Source organism: Oncorhynchus mykiss, chromosome 12 (genome assembly GCF_013265735.2).
Source record: "Oncorhynchus mykiss isolate Arlee chromosome 12, USDA_OmykA_1.1, whole genome shotgun sequence".
NCBI lineage: Eukaryota > Metazoa > Chordata > Actinopteri > Salmoniformes > Salmonidae > Oncorhynchus > Oncorhynchus mykiss.
Window position 1 is genome coordinate 60,000,548 of NC_048576.1, and position 11,794 is coordinate 60,012,341.

An 11,794-nucleotide genomic window follows, 5' to 3' on the forward strand; every position below is an offset into this window, starting at 1 on the left:
GAAAGTTACTGGGATTTTGGGGAAAACCTGGGAATTTGGGGAAAGTTACTGGAATTTTGCAACCCTAGTGAGAATCCATAGGATTGAAGGAACTTGACTTGACCCACTTGAATACTAGCTGTGCTAAGTGCTTTGTTTTTTAAACTTTGCCCTCCATTAGACAGTAAAGGTTAACAGTCATATTCATATTCAGAAAATATTTGTTTCATTGCTGGGCAATGTCTTGCAGCAATATAATATACATGTTGCACGTTGTTGAACTTCATATCCACACTTGCTAGGTGTGGCAACTAGCCTGTTCTCTCATTGAAGGTCAGGGCAATGTACAGGCGGGCCAGGTGGCTGACGCAATGTTGGATGCTGTTGTGGAGGTGGTGGGTCAGAAGTCCCAAAACACACTGCAGCTGGTCAGGATGGTCATCTTCCAGCCTGCCATGCTCACAGAGTTCCACAAATCTATGGTGAAGAAAGAGGGCACAGACGTTGACACTCAAAAGAAGGGGAGCGTCTGGGGAAAAATTAAATGTAAGGGCTACCTTATTATGTTGATAAAGAAATGAAAGGCCAGCACATGGTATACCGTGTGTGGGCTCCCCAGTGCTTTCTTCCTGCACCGGGAGAAAGCATTGTGGAGCACCATTATATGTTACCGTGTGTGGGCCTTTCTTTACCCCCTAATATTTACTGCCACATAGACCTAAACAAAGTTAACTAGCACTAGCTCCCATTGACTAATACCCTAAGATTGCGTCTAAATAATGCAGTGTCCAATATTGGTACAGCATTTTTAACCTGGAGTAAAGCTGACATGCCACAAAAGGATGAGGATTTTGTCATCGAGGGCCAGCAAGTAGATCCAGCTTTCTTCCTTATCTGCGGTGGCTCTCAGGCCAAAGTGGACCATGCCAAGCGTTGGATCAAGGACCTGATCCTGAAGGAGCAAGTCAGCAACAGCATCACCGATGACGCCATCTTCAACTTGTCTGACTCTGACCGTAAGTGCATCCACGACATGCAGACCACCATGGGAGTGAGTGTGAGGATAGAATACAATTCTTCCAAGGAGGAAGCTATGCTCACGATCGAGGGCCTTAGCAAGGATGTCCTCAATGCAGTCAACGAGATCCAGGAGATGCTGAGGAAGGCCAGGGACAAAGAGACCTTCAACAGGAATGTGGAAGTGGCCAGCAACATGGTGGAGTGGCAGTATCAGCAGCAGCCAGGGGGGCAGTACCAGAGCTTTGACCCCATCCCCAACTTCCATCTGGAGCAGGCGCTGGGGAGGAAGTTGCCCCACGTAGAGGTCTCTTTCCAGAGGCAGATGTACAAGGTCACCCTTCCTGACGGGCCTGCTACAGATACCCATGGCAACAGCCTCAAAATTAGACGCATCGACAAGTCTGCAGGTACTCTTCCCTTTGGTATTTACAATGCATACAGTGGGGCAAAAAGTATTTAGTCAGCCACCAATTGTGCAAGTTCTCCCACTTAAAAATATGAGAGACGCCTGTAACTTTCATCATATGTACACTTCAACTATGACAGACAAAAATAGGAAAAGAATTCCAGAAAATCACATTGTAGGATTTTTTATGAATTTATTTGCAAATTATGGTGGAAAATAAGTATTTGGTCAATAACAAAAGTTTATTTCAATACTTTGTTATATACCCTTTGTTGGCAATGACAGAGGTCAAACGTTTTCTGTTAGTCTTCACAAGGTTTTCACACACTGTTGCTGGTATTTTGGCCCATTCCTCCATGCAGATCTCCTCTAGCGCAGTGATGTTTTGGGGCTGTTGCTGGGCAACACAGACTTTCAACTCCCTCCAAAGATTTTCTATGGGGTTGAGATCTGGAGACTGGCTAGGCCACTCCAGGACCTTGAAATGCTTCTTACGAAGCCACTCCTTCGTTGCCCGGGCAGGCTGTTTGGGATCATTGTCATGCTGAAAGACCCAGCCACGTTTCATCCTCAATGCCCTTGCTGATGGAAGGAGGTTTTCACTCAAAATCTCACGATACATGGCCCCATTCATTCTTTCCTTTACACGGATCAGTCGTCCTGGTCCCTTTGCAGAAAAACAGCCCCAAAGCATGATGTTTCCACCCCCATGCTTCACAGTAGGTATGGTGTTCTTTGGATGCAACTCAGCATTCTTTGTCCTCCAAACACGACGAGTTGAGTTTTTACCAAAAAGTTATATTTTGGTTTCATCTGACCATATGACATTCTCCCAATCTTCTTCTGGATCATCCAAATGCTCTCTAGCAAACTTCAGACGGGCCTGGACATGTACTGGCTTAAGCAGGGGGACACGTCTGGCACTGCAGGATTTGAGTCCCTGGCGGCGTAGTGTGTTACTGATGGTAGGCTTTGTTACTTTGGTCCCAGCTCTCTGCAGGTCATTCACTAGGTCCCCCCGTGTGGTGCTGGGATTTTTGCTCACCGTTCTTGTGATCATTTTGACCCCACAGGGTGAGATCTTGCGTGGAGCCCCAGATCGAGGGAGATTATCAGTGGTCTTGTATGTCTTCCATTTCCTAAAAATTGCTCCCACAGTTGATTTCTTCAAACCAAGCTGCTTACCTATTGCAGATTCAGTCTTCCCAGCCTGGTGCAGGTCTACAATTTTGTTTCTGGTGTCCTTTGACAGCTCTTTGGACTTGGCCATAGTGGAGTTTGGAGTGTGACTGTTTGAGGTTGTGGACAGGTGTCTTTTATACTGATAACAAGTTCAAACAGGTGCGATTAATACAGGTAACGAGTGGAGTACAGAGGAGCCTCTTAAAGAAGAAGTTACAGGTCTGTGAGAGCCAGAAATCGTGCTTGTTTGTAGGTGACCAAATACTTATTTTCCACCATAAATAAACGTTTGACCTCTGTCATTGCCAACAAAGGGTATAAAACAAAGTATTGAGATAAACTTTTGTTATTGACCAAATACTTATTTTCCACCATAATTTGCAAATAAATTCATTACAAATCCTACAATGTGATTTTCTGGATGTTTTTGTCTCATTTTGTCTGTCATAGTTGAAGTGTACCTATGATGAAAATTACAGGCCTCTCTCATCTTTTTAAGTGGGAGAACTTGCACAATTGGTGGCTGACTAAATACTTTTTTGCCCCACTGTATGTGTATTCCATGTAGCGTGATTTTTTTAAAATGTATTTTAACCATACTTACCAAGGGGATAAGCTAAGTTCCTCAAGTATTAGTATTAGATACAATTTGTCTGTTGTTCACAAATGTGCTTTACATACAGAAAATGCACTGTTTAGAAATCCCCAACAAGAAGATAAACATGGCATAGACACAGCATTTTATATATATATATATATATCCTGATCCTGATATATATATATATATATATATATAAACAATTAATGAAGATGTCAGCTTAAGGACATTAACTTTGTATTCTGTGCTCCCTCCAGCTCAACCCATTGACAGTCTCCCTCAACATTGGGATGCTATGCCAGCAAACACGTCATGCCATTCCTGCCTCATTCAGCCAGGAAGCCCAGAGCACAATGAAGTCTTAAACTTGTTCCGAGCCACCTGTCCCAAAATCGTTTTAAAGGTACCTGCTGTTCCTAAAGCTACATCCATTGTAGTTATTGTTATGTCTTGGGATATGCTGGGTGTTATTAGCATGGGTGAGGGACGATTTATTCACTTTCACTCATCTGTTGGTCTCTTGAGATCACAGGATGTGCCATAGGGGTGTGACATTTAAAATAATTTGGGATCGTTAATGTTTAGAAAAAAATCCTAACCGAAAACTTTTAATTTCAATTTTTACAAAGTTAAAATCACAAAACTACCACTAACAGCTCCTGATCATCGTCATAAAGGCAAATAAAAATTTAACAAATAACTAATGCAACAATGTTGTAAGTAGGAGGAGATATGCATCTGTCAAATGATTTGCCACGGCTCTAAAGCGCTCCGAACGTCATTGTTGATAACAGTTGGTGAAGACTGAAGCTGGGAAGTGACAGCAGCGAAATCTGTATGGCAATACTTTGAGAAGTTAAATGAGAAGGGGATGAAATGCAAAATTTGCGAGGTGGAATTGAGCTACATTGGCTGTACAGGTGCAGTGCTGAAGGGGAGGCACCCTGAGACCCAACCCAGTGCTGGCAGCAGTGCGAGAAGGGACAGAGTGAGAAAATCACGGTGCTGATTAGAGAAATGATTGCAGTTGATATGCAGCTATTGTCAATGGTAGAGGATGTCGGCGTCAATACCCTAATGGCATATATAGAACCAGGCTACAAGATGCCATGTCGAAAAACCTTGACGGCCCTGATGAAAAAATTGTACAATGAATGCTCTGCAAGAACAAATCGTGAGCTTTCAATCACCATCTGTGGCGTTAACAGATTGTTGAACGTCTATGAACATGCTGTCATACATCACTATAACGAGTTATCACATTGATGAGACGTGGGACATGACGTCTAATGTACTGACAACTGAGAACATGGAGGAGAGGCACACAACAGAGACCCTAAAATGGCATTAATACCATTGTGGGTGAGGGACAGGAGTAAGGAGTACTGTCTGGTAGAGGCCAATACTGCGGTAGATTGAAGAGCATTACCCCCTAGTAGCGGTTATACACAGGACCATATCTGAATTGTTCATTCACGTCATTTTATGATTTTAAAAAAACATTTAAATGAGAAGAAATTGCAATTTAAGAATTGTTTTAGATTTGTCACATCCTTCATCTGCCATATGAAATGGTTTGTTTATTATAGACTTTGATTGTTAGTATTTGGTTAGGCACTTGGATAATAAATGAATAAAGCACCAAACAGTACTGCTAGTCTTCCTGGTAGCCAGCTATTTAAAAAATATACGGTGCCTTGCGAAAGTATTCGGCCCCCTTGAACTTTGCGACCTTTTGCCACATTTCAGGCTTCAAACATAAAGATATAAAACTGTATTTTTTTGTGAAGAATCAACAACAAGTGGGACACAATCATGAAGTGGAACGACATTTATTGGATATTTCAAACTTTTTTAACAAATCAAAAACTGAAAAATTGGGCGTGCAAAATTATTCAGCCCCTTTACTTTCAGTGCAGCAAACTCTCTCCAGAAGTTCAGTGAGGATCTCTGAATGATCCAATGTTGACCTAAATGACTAATGATGATAAATACAATCCACCTGTGTGTAATCAAGTCTCCGTATAAATGCACCTGCACTGTGATAGTCTCAGAGGTCCGTTAAAAGCGCAGAGAGCATCATGAAGAACAAGGAACACACCAGGCAGGTCCGAGATACTGTTGTGAAGAAGTTTAAAGCCAGATTTGCATACAAAAAGATTTCCCAAGCTTTAAACATCCCAAGGAGCACTGTGCAAGCGATAATATTGAAATGGAAGGAGTATCAGACCACTGCAAATCTACCAAGACCTGGCCGTCCCTCTAAACTTTCAGCTCATACAAGGAGAAGACTGATCAGAGATGCAGCCAAGAGGCCCATGATCACTCTGGATGAACTGCAGAGATCTACAGCTGAGGTGGGAGACTCTGTCCATAGGACAACAATCAGTCGTATATTGCACAAATCTGGCCTTTATGGAAGAGTGGCAAGAAGAAAGCCATTTCTTAAAGATATCCATAAAAAAGTGTCGTTTAAAGTTTGCCACAAGCCACCTGGGAGACACACCAAACATGTGGAAGAAGGTGCTCTGGTCAGATGAAACCAAAATGTAACTTTTTGGCAACAATGCAAAACGTTATGTTTGGCGTAAAAGCAACACAGCTCATCACCCTGAACACACCATCCCCACTGTCAAACATGGTGGTGGCAGCATCATGGTTTGGGCCTGCTTTTCTTCAGCAGGGACAGGGAAGATGGTTAAAATTGATGGGAAGATGCATGGAGCCAAATACAGGACCATTCTGGAAGAAAACCTGATGGAGTCTGCAAAAGACCTGAGACTGGGACGGAGATTTGTCTTCCAACAAGACAATGATCCAAAACATAAAGCAAAATCTACAATGGAATGGTTCAAAAATAAACATATCCAGGTGTTAGAATGGCCAAGTCAAAGTTCAGACCTGAATCCAATCGAGAATCTGTGGAAAGAACTGAAAACTGCTGTTCACAAATGCTCTCCATCCAACCTCACTGAGCTCGAGCTGTTTTGCAAGGAGGAATGGGAAAAAATGTCAGTCTCTCAATGTGCAAAACTGACAGAGACATACCCCAAGCAACTTACAGCTGTAATCGCAGCAAAAGGTGGCGCTACAAAGTATTAACTTAAGGGGGCTGAATAATTTTGCACGCCCAATTTTTCAGTTTTTGATTTGTTAAAAAAGTTTGAAATATCCAATAAATGTCGTTCCACTTCATGATTGTGTCCCACTTGTTGTTGATTCTTCACAAAAAAATACATATATATATGTATATATATAAATATATATGTTTTATATCTTAATGTTTGAAGCCTGAAATGTGGCAAAAGGTCGCAAAGTTCAAGGGGGCCGAATACTTTCGCAAGGCACTGTATATATTTTAGCCCACAATGGCAAAGAATCATCTAAAAACTAAGGTTTATGGAATGTACGAAGGACACATTTTAGAGTCTATTAATGGCAGATTAATAATTATTCTTCCCTGATTTATTTCAGATTGAGAGGATCCAGAACCCAAGCCTGTGGAGGAACCTCCAGATCAAGAAGGATGAAATGGAGCTCCGGAACGGTCATAAGAACAACGAGAAGAGGCTCTTCCATGGAATGTGCCACACAACCATCAATCACATCAACCACCATGGCTTCAATCGGAGCTATGCTGGGAAAAATGGTAAGATACACATACTGGGCTTGTGCCGATCTGACCATACTCGTATTCGTATCTTTAAATTGACAGTAGATAGTCAGATCAGATGACATTCGTGGTTGAAAAAATTGAAGTGTTTTAAATTGCCTAAATAGAGTTTGGCAAGATACCTTTTAATGTACCTGTGCTTTTATAGACCAGGAAAGCTGCAGATCAGAAGCAGCGGACGTGTGTGTGTTCTTAACTTGCAGCAGGCATTCTGAGCGCACATCAGCAGTCTCTTTTTTTCCTACCCTCGCTCCACTTGTTAAATATCATGCACAGTGATAGTTTGCTAGCAAACATCCTCGCCATTTGATTGACCATAGTAGCAGCAGGCAGTAGCAATATAAATGGGGCAAAACATGCGAAAAGTGACTGTTGACATTATTATATGAAGTGAGTAGACCGAATTACAGCTGCACTCTATCCAATTGTGTCACTAGGATCAACCTAAATGTCTTTACAGACAGCAGAACTAGCGGGTTGAGTTATTTAGTACCTCTCACTTGGTTGAGTGACATGAGAGTTGCATGCTGGCAGTTGAAAATGAATTTTATTCTGATCATGGATTACAAAAAATATAGGGATCATAGGGCCTACCCAGTGGCGCAACGGTCTAAGGCATTTCATCGCAGGTGTCACTACAGACCTGGGTTCAATCCCAGGCTGTGTCACAAATGGCCATGATCGGGAGTCCTATAGGGCGGCGCACAATTGTATTATTATTATTTTTTTTAATACCTTTATTTTACTAGGCAAGTCAGTTAAGAACAAATTCTTATTTTCAATGACGGCCTAGGAACAGTGGGTTAACTGCCTGTTCAGGGGCAGAACGACAGATTTGTACCTTGTCAGCTGGGGGATTTAAACTTGCAACCTTTCGGTTACTAGTCCAACGCTCTAACCACTAGGCTAATTGGCCCAGCGCCGTCTCTGGGTTAAGGGAGAGTTTTGTCCGGGTGGGCTTTACATGGCTCATCGCGATCTAGCCATTCCTTGTGGTGGGCCGGGCTTCTAGCCACTCCTTGTGGTGTAGGCTGACTTCAGCCGTCAGTTGAACAGTGTTTCCTCCAACACATTGGTGCTTCCGGGATAAGAAGGCGGTTATTAAGGAGCGTGGTTTGGCGGGTCATGTTTCAGAGGATGCATGACTCGACCTTCGCCTCTCCCGAGCCCGTTGGGGTGTTGCAGCGATGAGACAAGATCGTAATTGAAATTGGGAGAGAAATAATTTTGAAGCATATCATAATCGTATCAGGAAAATTCCTCATATTTTACAATACTTGTTTCGTTTGAGTGCTCGGCACACCCCTAATACATACCCATGAACAAGTAGCCTGGTCGCAGATCTGTTTGTGATGTCTTGCCTACTCCTATGGTCATTGGTAAAAGCCACATGTAAACATTGTCATTCTCATAAACTCTGTCTTGTCTCTGCAATAGTCTAAAATCTAAACTATATTTTTTTCAGCTGCAATGTATGGAAATGGCACATATTTTGCCGTTTCTGCCAGCTATTCTGCCAGTAACACATACTCGAGACCAGATCCACAAGGACAGAAGTATATTTTTCTCTGCCGAGTTCTGACTGGAGATTTCACAACAGGACGACAGGGGATGATAGTGCCTCCAGCTAAAAACACAACATCTGCTCAACTCTACGACAGCGTGACAGACAACCCATTAGGGCCATCCATGTTCGTTGTATTCAACGACATTCAGGCATATCCTGAGTACTTGATCACTTTCCGCTAGACCACAGAGATAAAAGCAATGCAATGAACACTCGTTCTTTTTATCTGCTGTGTAAAGTTTTTATAAATTGCTTTATAAATTGTCATTTATAATGTTTCTTGAAAAACTGAAAATGATTGTTACTTTTGCATGAAAAAGTGTAACTATTACAGGTTGGTTGTATAAGTTTGCTAAAGGACTGTAATTTTATAATCTACAATTGATATGTCCTTTTTTTTACAATCTCAATGGCCACTGTGCTTTGTACAGGTTGTACTTAGGGGTTGGGGCACTTCCTGTGAATGTACATCCTTGTTCACTGTCTCATTGGAAGAACAACTGAAAAAAGACAAAGTACTCTGCATGGCTTGTTTTGGATTGTAGTTCAGTGTTGCCAAGTTGATTGTAAACTATGGTCAATGTCTGATAAGCACATATGACGTGAGTAAATGGATAGAGAATAAGGCTCTACGAAAGTCCCTGACCTGTGCTGAGAAATCATGTGACACCAAACGTGATAGCAAGTGGATGTGTGTGTTTATGAAATGGCCTTTCAATCATTTGCTTGTGCGGAGGAAAGTAAAAATAATGAATACATTTTCCAGCTATCAGATTGACAAATGTGTGTGTGTGTGTGTATATGTATATATATATATATACACACACTGCACAGAAATGTAAACGCTACATGTAAGTGTTTCATGAGCTGAAATAAAACAAAATCTGACATTTCCCATATGCACAAGAAGCTTATTTCTTTCAAATGCTGTGCACAAATTTCTTTACATCCCTGTTAGTGAGCATTTCTCCTTTGCCAAGATACACTATATATACACAAAAGTATGTGGACACCCCTTCAAATTAGTGGATTCAGCTATTTCAGCTACACCCGTTGCTGACAGGTGTATAAAATCGAGCACACAACTACGCAATCTCCAGAGAAACATTGGCAGTAGAATTGCCTTACTGAAGAGCTCAGTGACTTTCAACGTGGCACCGTCATAGGATGCCACCTTTCCAACAAGTCAGTGCTGTTAGTGTGAAGTGGAAACGTCTAGGAGTAACTGCTGTAATGCATAGAATTCACAAACTTGTTTCAAAACATCACCTGCCATGTCACTGATGCGTTGTGAAACAGTGTAGTTTGATGAAGGCATTGTCTGTATAGTTTTTTGGGCCTTTCCCCCAACATTGTCCCAGCCATATCCGTGGCAGCAGGAAGAATTAAGTCCTCCACAATAGAATGGGGCTTGCCTGTCCTAGCCACTTGGTAGCTCACCATATACAGTGGGGCAAAAAAGTATTTAGTCAGCCACCAATTGTGCAAGTTCTCCCACTTAAAAAGATGAGAGAGGCCTGTAATTTTCATCATAGGTACACTTCAACTATGACAGACAAAATTAGAAAATAAATCCAGAAAATCACATTGTAGGATTTTTAATGAATTTATTTGCAAATTATGGTGGAAAATAAGTATTTGGTCAATAACAAAAGTTTATCTCAATACTTTGTTATATACCCTTTGTTGGCAATGACAGAGGTCAAACGTTTTCTGTAAGTCTTCACAAGGTTTTCACACACTGTTGCTGGTATTTTGGCCCATTCCTCCATGCAGATCTCCTCTAGAGCAGTGATGTTTGTTTCTAAATGTCTGCGCAAGAGTGAAGGTTTCATCAAGTTCTGAGAGAGTACTTTTGCACATATAACACAATGTGTCTGAGGAAAGGCACTACTCCAATATAAGTGAACCCCAAATGAATGTAGTTCTCATCATATTTGCGCCTCTTCGATGGTCCACCGTCCCTGTCTGTTGTTCGGTGCTTTCCCGGGTAAGGGGGCAGTAGCTCTTCGGCTGCATCAGATTCACAACTGTCAGTGTCCATGCTAGCTGGGCTAACAACAAATGTAGAATTACATGACGCTAGCATTGGATGTGCTCGTGAAAGCAGAACAGCTTGTGTTGTCGACAGGTGCAGGTGTAGTACTGCTGGTAGTAGCAATTGAATTTGTCGATAAATAGAATACATGTAGAGCAAGTGAAGAAAAACAAAATACTTGGCGTCATGTTGTAGCTTTAGGAATGTTATATTTTTCGAAAAACCACATTTTTCAGTCCAATTAGTACCTACTAGCAACACGCATAACCACCAAACCAGACAGGCAAATTCAGGGCAGCTAAAACAACTCAAGCCAAGAACAAATCACTTATAATTTTATATAGAGCTATAGCTGAATGGAACTTTTTACCAATCCATATTTCTCAGGCAAAAAGTAAATCAACCTTCAAGAAAAAAAACATCTAATGTGATAGACCGTATGACTGGACAGCAAATAGAAAGTAGAAAGTATCAACTGAATGTTAAGTGTTTCCTGTCAGGTATTCTAATTATCTGTATTGTCTACTTGTTGAATGTTTGAAGTCTTGATAGTGGTTGTTTGTATTTTCTTGTTAACTGTAGTTGGACCCCAGGAAGATTAGCTAGCGTTATGTCGTCAGCTAATGGGAATCCTAATAAAAATGACAAAACATTACTACCAGTAGAGCTAGTATGTGTCTTTAAAATCAATTTTCGAGGAAACGAAATGAGCAGTAGCAACGTTTGGCTACATAAGCACTGTTAGTGGAATTTCCGAGAGAGATTAACGATTAATGTGATTGGATGTTAATTATTTGACTAGTCTACTTGTATTTGACATTGTTGTTATTTTGTTGAACACTAGATGGTTTAATTTTATTTTTGGCAGTGAAACAAGGCTGCTCAGGCAAGGGGGGAAAAAACTCACCCAAATGTATTGCCCTGTTGTAAAAATATAAATGGACTGTTTGAAAATGTGAAGATTTATTTTTTTATTTTTATAAATGTGAATCACATTTTTATTTGGCGTACCCCTGAGGAACAACTTGCGTCGTCGACAGGTGCGTACCCCAATTTGGGAATACCTGTTCGAGACAATATATAAAAAAGATCTCAAAAACCAAAAGAGGAATTACTAAAAACTAAACCAAAGAAGAAAATAACGCAACTGTCTTTTGCATTAAGTACATCAAGGGTTCGGAGAAAATGAAAGCGATCCTGAAAAAGCATTGGCATATTCTACAATCAGACAATTTTTTAAATAAAAATCGCACACCTCTTAAAGGAACCCCACTGGTGGTCTATAAGAGTGGTTGCAATATTGGAGATAGCTTGGTGAGATCTGACATGCC

The 11,794-nt window shown here is 41.2% G+C and overlaps 1 protein-coding gene across 3 annotated transcripts in view; it reads left to right on the forward strand.

Annotated features, from left to right (window-relative positions):
• parp14rs1 (poly(ADP-ribose) polymerase family member 14-related sequence 1) overlaps positions 1-9,322 on the forward strand; it is a 29,124-nt gene extending 19,802 nt beyond the window's left edge. For 2 of the 3 annotated variants that reach the window (XM_021624357.2, XM_021624358.2), the window contains 5 exons: positions 313-525; positions 783-1,406; positions 3,443-3,588; positions 6,660-6,834; positions 8,324-9,322. In XM_021624357.2, coding sequence (XP_021480032.1) covers positions 313-525; positions 783-1,406; positions 3,443-3,588; positions 6,660-6,834; positions 8,324-8,607 — 1,442 coding nt within the window. In that variant the 3' untranslated portion in view covers positions 8,608-9,322. The remainder of the gene's footprint in view (positions 1-312; positions 526-782; positions 1,407-3,442; positions 3,589-6,659; positions 6,835-8,323) is intronic. The other variant, XM_021624359.2, reaches the window with a different exon arrangement.
• The last annotated feature ends 2,472 nt before the right edge of the window (positions 9,323-11,794 follow it).